Source organism: Gallinula chloropus, assembly GCF_964237585.1.
Source record: "Gallinula chloropus genome assembly, chromosome: 6".
Classification (NCBI taxonomy): Eukaryota; Metazoa; Chordata; class Aves; order Gruiformes; family Rallidae; genus Gallinula; species Gallinula chloropus.
Genome location: NC_140091.1, coordinates 18,332,534 through 18,353,172, shown reverse-complemented (window position 1 = coordinate 18,353,172; position 20,639 = coordinate 18,332,534). Strand labels below are relative to the sequence as shown.

Below are 20,639 nucleotides of genomic sequence, written 5' to 3'. Positions count from 1 at the left end.
CCTTTTTAGACATGGAAATATATTAGAGAAATCCCCACCCCTGTGGAAAAGTTGCCAAGTAGAGTGTTCATGAGCTGCTGCGTATCACTCTCCTGTGGAGACTTGCATGGTTAGATGCAAGTTTTGACTCGTGAACGGAAAGTTTGTTGGATTTCTGCAGTCTGACAGCATTATACAGAGTGTCTGAGCTTGGAGGAATGCCTGACACCAAGTGATCAAGAGGTTCTTCTTGAATCTGTAGCTCTGTATTTTTTCTGTTTTGCAACTGCAGCAAGGGCAACAGCACTGAAGAAGGCAGACTTACCAGATGGAATGTATTCTGTTGAGGAGAAAAACTGTCTTTGACTTTACACTTCTCTTTTTGTCATTACAGATTTGACATCAAACTCACAGATGATTATTTGTATCATTGATATTTTAGTTAGAGATATTTACCTTTTTTCCATGCTTCTTTAAAGGAACTGAAACTTCACAAAACATCATTCCACAGCAGTTGTGGGGTTGGTTTTTGTTGTTGTTGTTGTTTTGGGGTTTTTTTGGTTGTTGTTTTACAGGCTGTATAATGCAGACAGATAAGATCTTGGTAGAGCTAATGTTAGATACTTCGGTTTATCTACCAAGGAAAACTTGCGGGATAGTTGCTAGGCATGCACCGCCCTCTGCTGGAGGAGAAAAAATGTGAGGTTTTTAATCGGGTCAAGGCTAGTAAAATCAAAATTTCATAATAATTTCGTTGTGACTTTTATAGTAATAAAAATTCTGTAGCCTAACTATTGGAAGTTGGCTTTTTTCCTCTCTCCAAGATGTACAGAATGGGGGAAGAAGATTCTTCCCCCCCTTTGTCCCACGCCATTAAGCTATAGAAGTAGGTGCTAGAGGGAACTTGACAAATTTTTTTGTTGGGGTTTCACCAAGGTTGTTATAATAGATATTCTCATGTTTTTCAGATTTTTTTCAATATTACATAGACTCCCAAAATAATCTGTTCTACCTCCTGATCCAGATTAGTCTAATAGTCTTCTTGTTGTTACTGTGGAAGTTTTTCCTGAAGTGTGATTTAAATCATCTTTTTTGCACACACAGGTGATTTATTTTTAATCCATCTGTCATCTTTTTGTTACTTTGATTTAATTTGCTAGTGGGATGAGTTTTGGCTGTTGCAATAAATCAGACAAATCATCTTTTCACGTGCTTTTAATCTTGTTCTGGAAGTAGTAAAGTTTCCAGTAGTAGAATTTTTTTCTCATCCTTACACCAAGCTTGTTTCTTACAAAATGTGCCCTTTCTTTACTTAGAAGGGGCAACTGTTTAAGTATGTATGATAGTTATTCCTAAAAGCTTTCAGCAGATCAGGAATATTTAAAAAAATTTTTAAGGAATTACATATAAAGTTGAAATTCAGCAGCTCTCAAGTAGTTAATTCCCCTAAAATCATTATCAAATCTTGCCTTATTTATTTGGAGTTAATGAAAACTTGTTTTATTTGATGGAATCTAGTTGTCCATAATTAGGGATGGAATCTTACACCCTAATTTCACTTTTTTTTCCTGTTGAATTTTGTTTGACCAACAGGCTAGTCTCTGGAAGTATGGTCAGAGCTCTATAATGTTTTGGGTACAAAGTGATAACTAAAATCTAAGCTGGTTTTGCAGTAAATATGCAGGAAGTATGATTCTACAGCTTTGCAAGACAATGAGCTTTTCAGTCTGCTGTCCTAGCTCATGTTTTCCTAGCAGAGAGATTCCTGAGATAGCTTGTTATTGTTTGGGGTTTTTGTTCTTTTTCAGCCCACAATTCCTGAATGACCTTATTAGGTCCAAGATCTGGGGTGGGAGGGGCAAGGAGGACAGGGAGAGTGTAGGGTTGGGGGGTTTTGTTGGGTGGTTGGAGGGGTGGTATTTGGTTTGGTTTTAAGCATACTATGAGGAGGGATGCTTTTTCCTTTGGAATGATAATCCTTGTATAAATCCAGTCAAGTGGATAGTGGTTTTCTCACAATAAAGGCCAGAAAAATTAGGTCTTTTAGCAGTGGCTCTTGCATTCCCTTATCTTGATGATGAAATGGACTTTAGGGTATTTTGCTTACAGAGTGAGCATCTTTTGTAATGCTGAGTGTATGCTTTGGTAAATCTAAAATGTTGACAATTCTTAGAGCAGCCTGCATTCTCTCTGCTGAGGGTTAATCTTGCATCTGTCCTATCATGAATTTGACCCTGTTAATATCTGCATTTTACATCTTGTGTTATTCCTCGTTAACTTTTAAATTGAGTCTAAACTGGAGTAATGGGAAGCAGCTACATGCACTGAGATTCCACTGAACTTTGAGTTGAAAACTGTCTATAAAAATGACCTTGTACTAATTTCCTTGGTACTGGTAGTAATACTAGTGGGAGTAGATGTTTTGTTGATCTTTTCAATATCTTTGTTAGATGATCAGTAGCTACTATCAAGCCTTATTTACAGATGAGAAATATAAACTGCAAAGGTCTCAATCTGAAACAGAAGTTTAGAGGTATAAAGAAATATTCTTCTTGCTTTCTCTCTAAAAATCCTGTAAGACTTGAATTTAATGAATTACTGTTTTTCTCCAAAATACCAAAGCCTGTGGCTCTCAGATGCTGACAGTTATACTTTGCTAATGATAATATCCTCAAGTCAAAATGACAGTGTCAGTGAAAGGAAATACTAGTAAATGGTGGCATGCATTTACTTTGCACAAAATGGAGAAGAAGAGAGTAGCTTTTCTTTTTAAGGCATTGTCTGGTTCACCTTGATTTGTGAATCTTTTTTGCTGCAAGCATAGTTATTGTGTTTTCTATCAGATATGATGATTGTTGAGGTGACTGTTCATTTCTGCTAAGCAGTACTTTACTGAATTCAGCCAAGGTATAATTCTGGACCCATTCCATTGCACTGCAGTAGACACCATATTGCCTCATTTGCAAAAAGTCCCCCAACCATGCCATTTCCCAATGAGAAGAAAGAATGGTGCTGAATTACAGTATTGCCATGCCTAACCTTTTTTCTACCTTATCTGTAGCAAACATTGGATCTATCTTGGTAAAGAGCAATCCCATGCATAGTGGAAAGTATCTCGAGATTTGAGTGGAGACGAAGCAGTAAAGAGCATAAACTTAGTCTGTCTGTAATGTGAGTTTTGGTTTCAATTTCTGTAGAAATACTTGTGTCAGATGACACAAAGAGAAGTAAAAGTTATCATTCTGTCTGTATGATGGCAGCTAGAATTCTTCCAGCTTACAGTAGGCTTTTATATACATGTATGAATAGGTGTGTAGTTATAGATGAAAGATATGAGCGTGACAGAATTTTTACTCCTTTTCATGTGAGATATTTAAACTGTTTCAAAAACAGGAGAGATATGACTGTAGCCTACAATCTTTAATATTGGTATTTTCTTAACTGTTGCTGAGCACACTCTGTCTTGTGTGGTATACTTATTTTTCTGTTCATTTGGGGTTTTCAGTATTGTTTCACAGCAGCTGTGCCTTAAAGATGATCTGCTTCCTTCATAATTTTAATGATGGACTAATAGCAAAAGCTGACTGGGACGTTAAAATATTTATATTCAATAATAACACCTTACTGAAGTTGATTTTTATATGTATATAAACATATGAACCACAAGGGGGAGTGAGTATATAGCTTGTGGAAAGGAGATTATTAAGTATTTGGGGTACTCTTGTAGGTCAAGTCTATGGAGGTAAAGCTCCTAATCTCTGAGCTGCTTTTATATAAAGTAACATTGGTACGTTGTGTGTGTGTGTCTGTACATCTTCCTCTTTTTGTAGATACAGTTTGGCCTGCAGAGAAGGCAGCAGAAGGAGCTGCTGAAATCCCAGTGTTTCAGTTGTGATGCCATCTATTAATGTGTGCAAAGGAGTAGATATGTCTGAGATTTTTGTATTTAGATACTATTAGGAACTAAACGCCTGCACTAATAAGAGGTCAATTAGTAAAACTGTGAAAGGGAGGTATATGAGCTGAGATGATCTTGCTGCTTTGGCTTCATTGAAGTGTATTGTGCAAATAATGTGTGAGGGAGACTGACCTCTTCAAACTTATATGTACTGGTAAAGACTTGAAAAACTGAGCTCAGACAGAGTCCCAGTGGCCTTTGAAGTTTATTTTCAAGTGCTGCATATGCAAAATCTCCCTTTGTATAAAAGGGAAGTATTTTCGAGTATTCAGGAATTTAAATAACTGATTTTGAAGTGCTTCTACTTAGCCTGGTGAAGTAACAGAATTTTTAAAACTTTGAATTATACTTTGAATTGATGTCAATCTCAGACAAATAAGCACTTTACTTTGACAGGACTGTGGAGGCTTTCAAAACCAGAAATCTGAAGTTAGCAATTGTGTTAATAGCCTCTTAGATGTGAGAGAGCTTGTGTATGCTGTCCAGCACAGCTGGACTAATGGCAACTAAGTAATCAGGAAAGAAAAGAAAATATGAGCCAGCAGTGGTGAGCTAATTATGAACATAGGGATATTCATGCCTTTTCATATTTTCTTTGTTGTTGGTTATTTTTTTCTAGTCCAGATAGTAATTTGAAGGAAAGACAGGTGAGACTACAAAATTGCTTCCTGTTTGTACATGGGTTGGCAGACAGTAGATGGAGCTCAAGAATACGTATACTTGTTCTTGGTAGAATCAATAAAACCTTCTGGTAGCTTCTTAATAGGAAGATGACCAGTTGGAAAACCAGGCCTATTGCCAGATGACTTTAAACGGTTTAGTTATAAAAAAATTAGACTTTTCAAAGGTATTTTGATGTCTTAAAGTGCAAATTAGGAGCTAGTAGGATGATCATAAGCAGGCCGGGCACTTCTTGTAGCTGTCAATCTGGATTTTTATGAGTCAGGTTTTCGAAGAGTTTTGTTTAAGCAGCACTGAAAACTGAATAGATGCAAATTCTGTCCTCTCACTATTCCTGTACAACCACAGTGTATTTCTGACTCTGCCTCATGGAACTGTGATAGAGAAGAGGAAGAAATTACGCTGACCTCTCCCATAGCATGCTCGTGCAGTGTAAACACAGGTAATTACAGTTGCAGCTCTATCTATTGATTTAGAAGCTGCACCAACAACAGCCTGCAGGAAGTGAGGTTAGAGAAGAGTCAGTTCTATTAAGAATTGACACAGGAATGGTGGGAAATGAGCTGGGTGGTGGGACTTCAAGTGCCTGTAGACAGTCGAGTTAGGAACAAATAAAAGTAAGCAAAACTGTGAGTGTTGTCGTCCTCTTTCTTCCACTTATTCTACACCTTAAAAAGTGTTCAGCTGTAAACAGCTGGCTACTACCTGTATTTGGAGATATCCCTCACAGAACTTTGTTAGAGATGTGCCATGTCTGAAGGACTAAGTGCTAAGTCTAAATAGTAGTGTGCACTCTGAAGTTGATGTTTGCATGGACAAATTCGGTATCAGTTGTCCCCTATTTCCTGCTTTTTCTTCTATTAAAAAGAACAAATGTGTAGTTCTAGAGAAAAGATTATGTATTAAATGAAGATTGTTTCAATCTGAAGATTTAAATGCTTAGATTTTCTTTGGGTTTTTTCTTCCAAATTTTATTCATATTGTACTATATTTCAACCTTAGAGGTGCCATTTTGTAGCCACAGGCACTCACATATGCACTGTGTAATCAGGATGTATCTGTATTCCACATGATGTCATTAGTCAGTGACAGCAGCTTGCTCTGGATTGGCTGCAAGCTGTATCAAATCAGATTTATGTGGTTGACCCTTGTACAGTACACCATGTCTTCTTTCATTTACAGGTGGCTTTCTGCCTGGATTGTTTACTTTTATTTAGTGAAATCTAAAACTTTACATGTGTTTCACTGTTAGGCTGATTTAAACCCTTAAATGATTTGTTGAGATAATGCTAAGTAACAGTGGCAAGCCATCAATCCTCTTAACCAATTTAGTCTGAAATAATATGAAATCACAAATCATAATTCTTTGTGTGAATTATAAGTACTTTCCTGAACTTATGTGGTATTTTGTTCAAAATAGCTTCTTGGAGATTTGCAGGCGACTTGTGAGTTTTTGAGAGTTTGGATGCTGTACTCAAGCCACTTACAACTTTGAAGCTAAATAATTTTGTGTGTGTGTGATGAGAGAAAAAGAAACTAACCCCCCACCTAGAGAAATTGTTCCTACATTGTATTTGTTTAACCTGTAGTGCTGGCCACAGGTAAGGCAGTCCCAATATGTAGCCGTAAGTAAGTGTAATTTAAACCAGATCATGAAAACACCCTAAATAACTCTAAAGGCTTTTTAATAACACAGATGGGGTTGGCAAAGACACTTTTAATTTTTCTTCCTGATGGACAATTAGGAACACAACACAGAATATTTGATCGAGTATCCTTAAATTCATGTGGCCTTGAATTCTATGAATTTAGAAATTCTTTCTTAATCAATTTAGTTATCAAAACCACTCTACCCAGCTGTCCTTAGAAAGAGGTGAAGGGATTATCAGATATTTTAAGATCCTTGGCAAGAATCTTTGAAAACAAAGAAATTAAGCTTATGGCTGGAGAGCATTAGAAATCGATCAATAGGTTGATTTAGCAGGAAAATTGTATCTGATGTTTCTAAGGTGGAAGAAACAGATGGTTTATTTCTTATGTGCAGAGTATAAGAGCGGAAAATATCAGCAAAATGCAGGACAGGAGAGTGAAAATGTGTCTGAACCATTCTTTGTTTGTCTGAGTCAATATTTACAAGTCTAAATCTTATCTACATATGAAGTGTAATTTGGAACAGCCAGGAGGCTGTTCTCAATCATGCTGCCTGAAAACAGCTCCATAATAGCCAGCAGTACAGGAACTATCATACTATCACCCAGGGGTTTCTCATGTACTCTTTGAGATTCCTTCCAGTAGTCTAAATTTTCAAACTGATGTATCACAGTGTCATGCAAAAGTTTTTGTTCTGACTCTTAAGAATGTGTCATTCATTCATTGAATGATATATGCAGAAGTCATGTTCACTTTTCAGAAAAAATTCCCATTAGCTTTTGTTCTAAAACACATCAGCTTCACTATCTAAATAAAGCACCCTCTTTCCTGCCAGTTATACTGTTGTTAAAAAGTGTCAGCAGCTGCTGTATGAAATTGTACAGTATTATTTTTTTAAGGTTCGTTATTTCTGGCATTCTCACAGCATACATAATTTTTGATTCTTACTCCATTACAGACAGGAACTAAGGAACTGGCAATTACCATTTGTAATTTATGCCCTGCTGTTCATCTTGAGCTGCAGATTTAGCACTTAAACTTTTTCCACTGCTGCTTAGTAACAAGCCTTTCAAATTAAACAGACATGCCCACATTGATTACGTATTAAGCCAAATTTACTTTCCATATTGAGCTGTGCTATTCCCATTGAAGGGAGGAGACTGTGCATGCAATCCAGGGAGTCTGTTGAAGATAGACCCATTATGTCCCTTTGCTCTCAGTAGGGACAAGGTTAGATGGGCAACCTATGCCCTGTTGAAAACATTTGGAAACATGATCTGTAGACAAAAATTCCATTCTTTGCCTACTTTGTGTTGTTACTACTTGTTTTGGGGGAGGAAACCATTTTGAGAATTGTATCATTCAAACTAACAGAACTATACCAGTAGGTACCCTTGGGTAAACAAGTCATACATGAATTTGCAAAACTAAGAGTATTTCTGTAAGATGTGAATGTATGTGTAGAGAGTTAGTGAGGCCTGGAGATACATTATATTAGCTATTGAACTAGGTAATGTTTGGATTTCCAAGGTAGAATTTGACAAGGTAGGAAAACACCAGTACATAAAGGATACTGCATCCTTTCTATTGTCCCAAGTACTGTATCATGCTACTATGGGGACTCAGGTGCAGGTTTTTTTCCTGTTTATAAAGTGTTTCATGTTGAAGTCTATTAGAACTGCCACTCCAAGCCTCAATTTTTTGGAAAGTCAGGGATTTTTATTCTTGGTGATGAGAGCCATTGTCTGAATTCCAGTGTAGGTTTACTTCTTGCTAGGTAATAATATTTCTTGTCCTTTTTTTTTTTAACCATGTAAAAAACTCCGATCCTGTTCTGAACTTATTTCTGGTCCATCTTCTTTTGCATTGGTAAAATAGTTGGTTTCTGCTGCCGAAATAGATCAGCTGTCCTAATACCCCTTCTTCTCATCTCCTGTAGTTTTCAGTTATTTTGTCTTGATAATTTCTGTTCATGATATTCCAAATTAAACCTTAGTGTATTGTACAATGATACGAATACTTTCTTGTCACCATTATAAAGCAGAAATGTCTCAACTAATGCATTCTTGAATTTCATTTCCCTTTTTGTATGTGTTGTGTCTTGCGTGCATGCGTCCCCACTTCTGTAAATTGGATTAGAGTGCTCATATAAAAATCTTCTTGATGAAGATTCTTCAGAAATATAGTCCTTGATGGGATGTCCTCCCACAGTACCACAAAACCTCCAGAGAAGAAGTTGCAGTTGTGACTTTTGTGTTTGGAGTTCTGCAGGGTATCTTTTCATCTTATCTTCTCTGGCTACCTGCTGAAGCAATCCTTTGAATTTCCTCAAAGTGGGAAAAGAACTCTGCTGCAACATAGAGTAGAGAGAAAAGGAGAATACTTTCACATCCTTGTGTTTTATTTCCTCATTCATTGTCTAGTTTGTCATAAACTACTTGGAGAGGCATTTCCTCTCTCCAGATACAGCAGGACTCCATCTTCAAAGTCATTATTTTCTGCTTCTTTTCTGAGCCAATTTTTCATCTTTTTTCTTGCCAACGTAATCACTTTTCAGTCCACCTCTTGCTTTCATCTTTTATTACTACAATTTTCCTTTTCTCAAAAAAGCCAGGGGCATAATATCTCCTACATGTGGCCAAGTAGTCTGACTAGCTTTATGAACATTCTGGTACTAGTGCTTAACTTGGTGCTAAATACCTGCAAACCTTAGGTGGTCAAACACATCACATTTCCTTTTCCTTGTTAGGAAGACACTTTTTGGATAGGCTCTCCATCCCACTTGCCTTGGAAGGCAATGCACATTTCATGTCTTTGCTCAATGCTGCTGCTTGATTTATATGCCAAGTCTCCTTGCTTGATGCAGGCGCTCACTGAGAGAAGTATTGCTTTGCAAGTAATACCTGAGGACATAAACAAGTATTTAATATATGTGCCCTCCTAATTATGGAAATATGTTTGTTGCTGATGAAGACGACAATTAACTCTTCCTTTTAACCACGCCTTGGGACTACTTTATTCCTAATCTGAGATGTAAAATACCTGTGACTTTTGGACTCTTTGGTGCCATCCAAGTTATAAATGACCGATGTCCTCAAAATTTCTCTTTTCCAAGTTTTACAGGCTTTCTTGTACTCCTCAGCCCAGTGCATTTTGTTTGCTTTCACTGAATCTGTTGCCTGGGTTGCTATGGAGGTGAGGTCTTGTCTCTAACACCTATTATAATTAGCAAAGTTGTTTGCCTTTTTGGCCTTTGTTAGTGAGAGGGCCTTGATGTCTGTATAACAGATTCTTTGCTGATGAACTGTTTACTGGTCAGTAAGCTATAGGCTGTGCTGTCCAAGAGAATAGAATCTCAGACGTAAATAAAGCTGCTGCTTTTTTTTTTTTTTTTTTTAATCTTCAGAATTTATTTTTAGTTTTCCAAATCAGAGGTGTTCTTTAATTCAGGTCTTCCTTTCTCTATCAGTTTGCACAATCTTACGGGACCATCACTGAGTCCCTGGATAGCTTAAAATACTAAAAGTACCTTGGTTGCACCACTAATGCTGACCATGCCAACAACATTGGGGTTTTGCTATTTTTTTCAAGGACTACTTGCCAGAAAAGTCCTAATTAAAAATAAACAGATTTATCATTTTCCTTGTTTACCTAAGCTCTAAGGATGTAATTCTTATTTGTGTATGAAGACTAACAGTCATCAAGCAGTTATCAACTGCTTTTCCTCTTTGTTTTTTTCTGTTATATTTTTATATGTATATTAATGATGATGCAGATAGAGACATTGCACGATTGAGCTGGAACAACTGATTAAGCCTTTATGAGCACAGGGGGACAGTCAAGCATGGTATCTCTCCTCAAGAAGAGAAGTTTGCCTTGAGCTGGTGGCTTAAATACATCTCAGAGACCGGGGATACCAAGATAGAGAGAGGAGGTAGGATTTCACTGGTGAGTGAAACAGATCACATGAGGATTCTGGCAGTCTCTGCAAGGCAGGCTGGAAGCAAGCATGCCAGTGTCCACTGAGCTGATAGTATCAGCTTCGGCTGTGGAAAGTGTCCCGGACTGATACTCGAGTAGGGGGTGTAGCAGCCCCGGCAGGCAGCAGTGATACTAAAAGGCTTGCTAAACCTCTGAAAACTGCTAATAGTAAATTGTTTATCCCGAGTCTCACCCACAAGCACCAGAACTGAAAATGCCGAAGGATTACAATGTTTTTCAAATGCTGATTGCAGCACTTTGCTGCTTTTATCATCGTAAGTCTATTATCAGAGTCAAGGTAGGTGCCCTTTTTCAATAACAGTAAATACACAGTGTGCTAGTCAGTAATGCTTTTAGTTTTTGTTCGGAAGTGTTTGTTTTTATAACTGTGGTTTGGTACAGTGTGTTTTTGTTCTAAAGAACATCTTTAGAATCCACCATTGTCTTGGAGAGAAGCTTAAGCAACTTTCAGTTTTATGAGCCTGAAGCTGACTTTATGTTTAGGCACTAAATTAAAAATGCCCTAGTTTGGGCTTGCTGAAGAGAGTTTTAGCAAAGTTTCAAGCCTTCAGAATTTAACTGATCAGACCGCTTGGTTCCCGAACTTTTTCAGCTACTTACTGAAAACATAGGCTGTTGTGCTTAGGAGCTAAGTTGGGTTTTTTTGAATACTTCAGGCAATTTTGGAATGGTCTTATTTTAGAACTTTTAAAATTCATAAATACACAAAATTATGTGTTCATAGAATGGTTTGGTTGGAAGAAACCTTTAAAAATAATCTAGTCGAGCCCTCCTGGACTAGGCATGGACATCTTTCACTTCATGTAAAAATACACTATATGCAAAGAAAAAGCCTTTATCAACATTTTGAGCCGCACTTAGGGAAGTGTGTAAATGACTTGGGAATTGGATTGTAAGTAAGATGGGATATCTAATTACTTTTGAGGATCTGTGAGCTACACCTAAGCTTTTTATTTAAGATTTATGCTTGAACTGTTCTTTAAATAATAAAGTGTCAGCTCTCTAAGTCACCGTTTAATGTGTATAGATTTTCTGGTGCCCTTGCAATGGGAAAGGATGTGAAGGTTGCTGTCTTCTGGTATGTTAGCTTTCAAATCTGGATGGGGGCACTTTAAAAGTTGGGAACATCCTATCCCCCCTTCTCTCTCTGATGATTTAGCCTTTTAACTGTCCGTTTCTGAACGTGGGGTGTGGGGCTCAGTCTATTGGGAACACTGAAAAAGTGACTCTCATCAGACTGTCTTCTTTTTCTCACTGGGACAAATGTCAGAAATTATCATCAGAATTGAGAGTTAAACATGGTCTTCTGTCACTATAGTTGATTTTCATTTTCATTCCTATTTTAAGTATAAAGGGTAATTCTTCTTTTCTAAAACTTTAAACATTACATTGGGTTTTATTGTTGGCTGTCAAAACAGTTACAAAACTGTTGTTATTGACCGTACATACCCTTTGTTTAACTTGGCATGAATTTCTAATACCTAAAATAACAGTGGTGGTGTCATGGCAGCTTTCCATTTAGTCTGATCCATATAGTCTCTAGAGAAACTGAAACATTAATAGTGTTCGCTGTATTGAGGGTAAAAAAATAAAACCTTTTATGTAGAAACAAATTACAGCTGGGGTCTTTCAAAAATAAGGTTCTATTTAAAGAGATTTGCAGCATTTAAAATAGATTTGAATGCATGTGTTCCAGCACGCGGATTTAGCATGAGTTGAATCTGATGAATTGCTATTTTAAGAAGTTCTGGTGGTAGGAAACTGGGGTGCGTTTGCTGAAGAGAACATGGCTGTAGGTATAGGAACAGCGGGTGGTCAGATCAAGCGATGTCTGCACCTTGGGGCCAAATTATGTATGTTCTGTGAAGTGTCAAAGTGCTTAGGATGGTATGAACACCTGAGCCTAAATCATTGTCTGTCTTAATTTGTGAAAACATACCACTTCCTGCAGCTTGTGTAATTATAGAAGATTGATTCTTAGCTTTAATAGTTATTGCAATTGGAATGAAATACCAAATTGATCCATAATAAACATGCTGAAGTCCTCAGATATCTCTGAAAGATTAAGATTTCTTCTGCACTGAGATAAATTCATTGTAATTATGTTGCCCAGTTTGATTGAAAACAGTAAGTGGCCATCAAAGTACAGCAAACAGTACAGCACTCGTGTTTTGTTGTTCTTAATTTTAGCCTGTGAAATTAGGATCTCAGTAGCAGATGTTTGGTTATTTTTTCATACAGTGCAGAAGATCTGACCTTGGATTAACTCCTTCTTCCATCATGAAGTATCAGTACCTTTTATGATCCCATTTGGTTTTAATAGCTGTTTACAGTTAAGGTCAGCTTCTATATTTGAGGAAAATAAAGGGAAAGATCAGGGCAAGGGGTTCCTGTTTGTCGTTAAAGTAAGAAAAGTAAGAGAATATTCTAAATTGTGACTTAAGCCACTTCCAAGCGAAAATACTATTCTTGAATTTTTACATTTTAGGAAGTTAAGAATTAAGTCTAACTCAGTGATAAACTGTGACTTAAAATTGAAAAGAATCTAAATTAATAAAGCTAACTTTGACACAAAACAGGGTTTTTATAGTTCTAGATAGTGTGGTTGTCATGATCAGAGGGATAGACCTGGAAGCTCAAGTATTTTCATTCTTGATTCTCTGCTGTGATTCACCCTCAGCTGAAGCTGTGTAAAAGGAGAAAGCCACTCAAATTATCAGGACTGCCAAGTTGTAAAACTTCCCTCATTACTGGGTGATGTACTAATGCCATGAATGTGGCATGCGTAAGAAGCCTTTTATAAGCAGCTACTTATTGCAAGTGCCATCTTAGGCAAATTGCAAACACTTTTTTAGAGATAGTAGATCTTAATTAATTTTTCTTCAGTATATGATGATCTAAATTTGTTTCACTGGCATCCTTTGGGCTTCATGTATCCAGTTTCAGCATGTATGTGGAGGCAGTTGGATTTGATAATGTGAGTTTACAAGTCATCACCAGCCAGCGTTACGACTCTACCTTTTGAGTTGTTGGACAGGGCTAGACAGGAAAAGACTGACTTATCAAAACTCTCTGAAATTTTGTATACCTCCCTGAACTTTGATTCCCTGTGTTGTCTTGCTACTGAGTTTGAGTTTTGTTGAGTCTTTGTACTATGTGTCTTTTTTCAATATCCCATGGTAATTTTACACAGTTCATCAACCTCTCACTGCAGTTATGTCTTCTATTATAAATATATAGTTAGCATAGGGATAGCATTGGCAGTCAATCTATGCAGACTTTTATCATCCATTCTGTACTTCCCATTACTTAACATAGTACTTGTGTACTTTGTGCACCCTGGAAGGTTAAACTGCCCCTGATGAATGTTGCCATAGTTCATAATGTCCAAGTTAATCAGAAAATGGTTCCTGAATTTAGAAAATCCTCTCCATTAGTTCTTTCTCAAAAAAGCTTTCAGAAATAACTCTGTCCACGTGTTCTTGTCACTTCATAAGTTCTTGGCCAATGATACTACTTTTTTGTACAGGAGAAAATAAAGACTGACAATGTTTTCAAAGAAACTTGGACTGATTCCACATAGGTATTCTTTTAAATGCCTAGTGCAAAGCTATTTGTTTTAGTGGCCAGTTAGAGAGTTATAAGTGAAATGAAATACATTATACTAATTATAAACAAAATAATAAAATTAAAGCATATTATAAATGGATGTAACTATATATTTTAAAATGGTTGTATTCATAGTGCCAGATAAGCAGTCTGATCAGGATCACACGAGCACAGGGTTTAGAGGCTTAAGGGTTCTCTGCAGCCAGTGAAGTATATCTTGGTCCAGAATTGGAACTTTGACAATAAAATGTTCATTTTCTGTATGAATAAGGTGATTGATCTCTAGTGGTTTGGAAACAGAAGAATTCTATTAATTGTTCACTTTTCCAGATTTTTTAGTGTCCTAGGTTGTGCATCTCCTCCCATCTTTCTCATTTCATATTTTTGTCTTCCCTTTTGGTGTTTCCTGTCCGTGCCCCAGCATCCCCTTCATATTTTCAGCTGATTGGTCTTTCTGTTAAATTATCCACTTGGCTAAAAGCTATGTGAATTTCACAAAATTTCAGTTTCTGCTTAATCACAAAGTATCTTCCATCTTTCCTGATTTATTTGGAGATTCTGTAGGGCCCAGTGATTTTACAAGGTCAGAAGTTTATGGTGCAAGTTCAGAGTTTATGGTGCAATTAAATAACTGTAGCAGGCCTTCAGTTTTGTTGGAAAGATAGATTTGGGAGAAAGCTGTAATAGGTTTAGTTTACATTGATATATTACAGTTAAGAGTTTAGGAATTGAACTGGCTTGACTTATTTTGTCAGATCACACTCCCGTTTTCACAGAGTTGTTCTCATTTATCCTATCTTCCTCTCTTTCTCTGTCTTTTTTTTTTTTTCTTTTTTTAAACCTTTGAGGCAACAGGAAATCATGTTTCCAGGGCTGCCTGTTTGGCTTATAAATATCAGTTAGTAGAGCTGTGCAAAGCTCCAGGAAATAATTGAGATTGCATGGAAGTGTGGCCACCTTTAGTCATGTACCTGTAACAGTCCAAGGAGCTGTGTTTTAAGTAAATAATACTTATCCAGAAGGATATGAAGAGAGGTGATAAGAAATCCTGCATTATTGGAACTGAAGGAGATGAACTAGCATGATGGATTTCTGACCACTTCCAAACTGTGTCTAAAAACAAAAGAATTTCCCTTATAATTGAAGCTGTCAAAAAAACCAAACTACCAAAACCACACCAAAAACCCCAAAACAACAACAGAAAAGCAAACAAGAAAAAAAAAATCCGCTTGATCACCTTAGAGAGGAATTAACAACTGGGGTAAGCCATAAAAGCTTGAACACATAAGGCACAACTTTGGGTTCATATTTAGAAACCTGTATGATTCTCCTCTCAGCTGTTTTGATATTCCATTGCCAGATGTGCTTCACTGGAGTTATTGTAGATATGAACTGAAGAAAGAATCTACTAGCAATAGGCAACAGAAATAACTGTGGGACTTAATTTTGTTTACCATGGAGCTCACACAGTAGATGATTCAGCATAATTAAAAAGTTATTCTAATGTACTGTGATAAATTCAGCTAGGATGGTTGACACAAGAGCTTGCTGCAGTTGGATTCCTTTGGAGAGTGCCAGATGCTTATATGAAAGTAATCCTTTGGATGCACAAACAGACTGTGGTGAGAAATTTCCATGGAAAGGTGTTCATAAGTTTTGTAAGTTCAGCATATAGTAGTAGGTCAAGTCCTTTTCAAATTTACCCTAAATAAGATCATATTTTGATGTTCTAATTTCTTAAACTTTGATGTTTTTCAAGGTTTTGGTATGCTAGATTTAATATATTCCCCAAAAAATGAAGAATAATATGTAACATCAAGGGTGGCTTGTCACATCTGTAAGCACAATCTGTTTTTAGTTTAATGGCCCTGAAGTAGAAATGCTTTGTGAAAAACAATAAACTTGCGTGGCATTTATTACCAACATTAAAATAACTATAGTAATTGGAATAGTTTTCCCCTCTTCTATACTGTTGTCTCCTGGTTTTCCATTGGGTATGTAAGTAGGATTGAGAGCTTTTGCTGGAGGTTGATAATATTGTATTACTAGATAGTTTTATTTTAAAGATTTGTTTGTAAAAACTCATCATGGCAGGAATATCTTAAAATAGCACCAGGACTGGAAACAATGCAACTGAAATGTGAACAAGGAGTTCTGGAAAGCACCTACTTAGGAGGAGTTCTTTGTAAGTCAGGAAAAACATGGGTATTTGAAAAGTGTTCTGCTGACTTGACTTGCTTTTATATTCCAGGATCTCTGACAGAGTTGTTACTTATTGGGAACCTTAAAGAATTTAAACTGGAAGCTTCCCTGTGTTACTGCAACTATGTTTTATTGCAAAATATCTGAAGTTTTTAATTTTTACCATAGTGGTTTGTGGTTTGTTGGGGTTTTTTGCCATTTACTTCACTATCTAGCTATCAATGTCAATTCAGGTTTCTCTTTGTCCTTGTGTAGGAGCCAACAAAGCATCTTAGACAAAGGCATAATCTGAGGGCATACTACTAAATGTGAAGGTTTGTCACGATGAAGTTAGTGCAAATTTACAGCAAACCATTACTGCCCATTAACTTTTGGGTGCTATTGGAAAATGAGGCTGAAGTATCTGCATTGTTGTGTGGTTTCTTTCTAAAAGGAAGCCCACTGGCAAAGCTAATAACACTGTTCTCAACTTACACTCTTCCTTATTTACAGATGGATGTGTTTGTGCAGGCAGTGCCTGGAGGGATTTTTGAGCTATTATTTGCATGATGTTCAGTGTATGCAGAGATTCTTATAGGACCAGAGGCCTTGGGTATAGTGTTTATCATAGAAAGGCATAGGCTGCCATGACAGTTCATTGGTCACAGTTCTTCTTTAATGGACATAAGTTATATAAGAAATCAGTCTCAGCCAGCAAAAAACTGTCCAGGAAGACATGCTATTACTTAACTTGCTTGTGTAGGCAGTTTTCTCCCCGTGTATTTTGGGATTTGTGGTAGCTATAGAGGTTCTTTCACTAAGTTCAGAATTGCATTGGAGTTATTTAAGAGTATTTGCTTCATCTCAGGAGATGTTTGACCTCTGGCAGTCAGAGTATGCTCAATGTGGTATACCATGGTGGAGAGGATTTTTAACAAACTAATAATCATGAATGTTAACAATTTAGTTGGTTTGGATTCCTTAAATGATTTTTCTTGTATTGCTAGATGTAATTCAAGTGCAGTAGGTGTCTTATTACATTCAGTCAAGTAGTGAAAATTCCATTTAACTAGCAGAAGAAATTCTAGGTTTCTCCCCTGTATCTGTAATTCATGTGCTTTTGTAAATTGATGAGTCTTTTTTTAAAAGATAATTTGTATCAGTATAATGTATTACATTAATCTGTACACAAAGACCTGGAGCCTCTTTTGTTGACCAAGAATCTAGCTCTCCTAAAAAAAAAAAATCATTTATTGCATTTTTATGCTGTAGCCTGTCCCATTTATGATAGTTTTGCCTGTCACTGAGATAGTGAGATTTTTTTGGAATGATGGTAACAAATTGTACAGTAGTTTTGAGGGTTTTAAGATTTCTCTTCAGTCAAAAGTGTCCTTCAAAAAGTTAAATACCATTCAAATAAAAGTCATAGTTCCTTTCAGAAGTTCAGCAAAATACACAGCTATGAATGGAAAAGGTTTGTATACCATTACAACTAACTGAACACTGTTGTTTAGCTGGGAAGTAGTACTTTAAAAGATCTACAACCACTTCCTTGTGCAGTCAAGTGAAAGCTGTGCTTGAAAAGTCTGCCCTCAGTTTCTGTGTTCTTCACTCTACCTTCATGGTATGTAAAGGCCCTAATACTTGCTATCAGTCTGTACCATGTGGCAGTGAACTGGTTAACTATTAATTCTGGAATCAATGCCAGTCAGCTCTAAATGGGTACCTAGACATCTGTGTTGGTAAATAAAGGCGACAGGCCTGTGTCAGTAGTCCTTTAGCCATCTTAGTCTGATAGGTCTGAGGTTTGGAGTGGGTGAGGACTTTTTGCCTTACTTGACTGTGGTTCGATACTTTAATATGCTTTTGGTCCTCAGCAAGCCTCTCCTGTGACTCTTTCTACACCCAGTAACTTAATGTCTTTGTGTTGTATATGGCTTTGTGAAGGCACCCTTACAATGAAGTTGTAGGGGTTCCTTTTGGTTTTATTTATTTGTGGGCTTTGTTTGTTTGAGGGTGGGGTTTTTTGTGTTGGTGGTTTTGGGTGTTTTTTCTTTGTGTTGTGGTTTGTTCCTGCACAGGCTTCTCTTAAAGCTTGGGAACTTGAACTATATTTGTATGGCTAAATACTACCCTATTATGGTCCACAGAAGCAAAACTGAGGAGAACAGTGATTCTTTACCAGCTTGTTTATATCTGTTGCCTTCCTGTGTAGCCTACTACACTCATTTATGTTTGTCTAAGAGAAGCCATAGTTTTCTCTGAGAAATGCAGAGAGAAGAGGAGAATTCATCTGTCAATTTCTCTGGGTTCCCAGCATGTTTTAATAGTCTTGGCAGCAGGATCTCTCTTCTGGCATTATTCCACGAAAAATCTGCTGTCTAGTAATGTGTTGTAATTTGGTCTGCTTGAAATTGCAGGGAGAATTGTTGAAAGAAGTGCTAAATGTATGCCACCTGCTCCCATGGTTAGGTGCTGTGAGTATTCAGTGTGAAGAAAACGTTGTAGAGAGAAAGGATAGGATTGGTGGGCAAGTGTTCCCACTTGTAAATAATGCATGTGTTGCATACTTATATCAGTGTCAGTGAAGGGAACCTGTGAGCTTTGGTTTGTAGCCAGAGCTGAGGAAAAAAAATCCATATCCATAATGAACTGGGGCAAAATGTTGCATTTTAGAATGGCCTCCAGCTGGAGGGCCCCCTCTCTTTTTTAAAATGTACTCTGATTCTTTGATCACTGTAGAACATGTTCCCTTGTAACCAAACTGCTTCTCTTTGGTATCTTGGGGTTTTGAAACTCTAAAACACCAGAAAAAGTAGGCTGGAGTCCCCAGAAAATGTACGTAAGTCCAAAGGACTTCCATCCACTGAGTGCTTATGAGAGAGGATGTGACAACTCTCCAGAGAACATGCTGCACCTTACTTTGTTAGCAGTACTGCATGCGCAGGACTAGTAAGACAGAGTGGTCCAGCATAGAAATTATACTCCAAAAAGAGATGAAGATGGAAATTTTCCAGAAAATCTTACAGAAGTTTTATGGTGGTGATAGAGAGATACTGCCAAGCAGATCTCATGCTTTTTGTGCTAATGGGCATCAAGAGCTTTTTTTTCTCTTAAGGGAACATCTTGGACACACAGATTTAATGACCTTTAGAAGTAAGCCCTATAAGGTTGAATATTTACTTTGGCAAACTGTTTTTTAGTGCAACAGAAATACTGAACAACTATGCATGTCCAGATTAGCCTGTCTTTGGAATGTTCTTAATTGGGTGAGTTCAAGGAGTGGGGGAAGAATCTGAGTTTAAAACAGAAGTTTAAACAGAAGGAAAAATATTGGAGCAGGGGATTCGTGTCCAGCCCCACCCATGCCTGCCCCCCCCCCCCTTTTTTTTGGGGGGGGGGGGGGTTGTGTGTGTGTATAGTTAGAATAGTTAATGGCACAAGGAAGTAAGAGCAGTGACTTTGCAGGCGTGTCATTGTGCGCTTGGGGAGCAGACAGAATGCTTTGCTCTGTGCCGTGCAGGGCGCAGCAATCACGTTATCTCACTGAACGCTGCATTTTGCAAATACAATCAAGAGAGCAAAGCCAACCCAGTCTGCCAAATGGAGCACCTGCATTAGAGTGGGTAGTGCAGATCATGTGATGGAAGTTATGACCCAGGTAAAATGTTAACCACTAAACTTGGCACAGTTGAAGCATTTAATCTTTTATTGCAGTTTTCTAGGGAGAGGCAAGTTATGAACAATAGCCCAGAAAAACTGAAGAAGGAGTTAGAGGAAGAACTGCAGCTAAGCAGTGAAGACCTGCGTAGCCATGCTTGGTACCATGGACGTATTCCTCGGCAGGTAGGTGGTCTTTGCCTTGCTAAATGTCCTATGAGCTTTTATGGACAAGTGAAATTGTGCTAAAGTACTATACATGTCTCTGTTATCTGCATGAGTTTAGTAGAAACATAATGTTTATTTGTGTGAAAGCTATGGTATTTGTCACAGCTTGGCATAAAATGAGGCTGAGGAAGGGTTCAGGGCAGTCAGTGTGGAAAACACAGATATTTCAGGATTTGTGTGCACTGAATAAAGGCTGAAATGTAATCTAAGTTTTGTATGAGGACACGTATTGTTCAGACACACATTAACTTGATTCAGTATCCTTAACCAAAGTTAAAATACTATGTTTATTATTTATGTTTTATAAGGAAATATGTTTATTTTCTTTCTTGCACTTGGAATTTGGGGGGCGAAGGGGGGGAATCCCACAACAAAATATGTGCAATCGCTTAATTTTGAGCCTTACGAACGTAGTTGAAAATCTGCTGAAGTTGTTGGAGTTTCGGTTCCCAGAGTACCTGGAGCTCCCCCTGCGGGCTTCCCTCCTGTGTCACCAGAGCTGTGAGCTGCCTCCTGCCCTTCACCTAAACAAGGACAGCAGGCACAGCAGCCATATACAGTGCACTTAAACTACACATCTAGCAGTTAATCTTATCACGTGAGAGGACTAACTCGAAACAGAAAAACAGGATTTCTCTGACTCTTCCTACTACTATGCAGTATTCACAAAGAAAAAATAAAGAAAGCTGCT

At 37.5% G+C, this 20,639-nt stretch overlaps 1 protein-coding gene across 1 annotated transcript in view; it reads left to right on the top strand.

Annotated features, from left to right (window-relative positions):
* Positions 1–20,639, top strand: part of BCAR3 (BCAR3 adaptor protein, NSP family member) — a gene marked incomplete at its 5' end in the record, with an annotated part of 66,808 nt that overhangs the window by 35,548 nt on the left and 10,621 nt on the right. Inside the window, one exon of the mRNA XM_084266405.1 lies at positions 19,778–19,906. Coding sequence (XP_084122531.1) covers positions 19,778–19,906 — 129 coding nt within the window. The remainder of the gene's footprint in view (positions 1–19,777; positions 19,907–20,639) is intronic.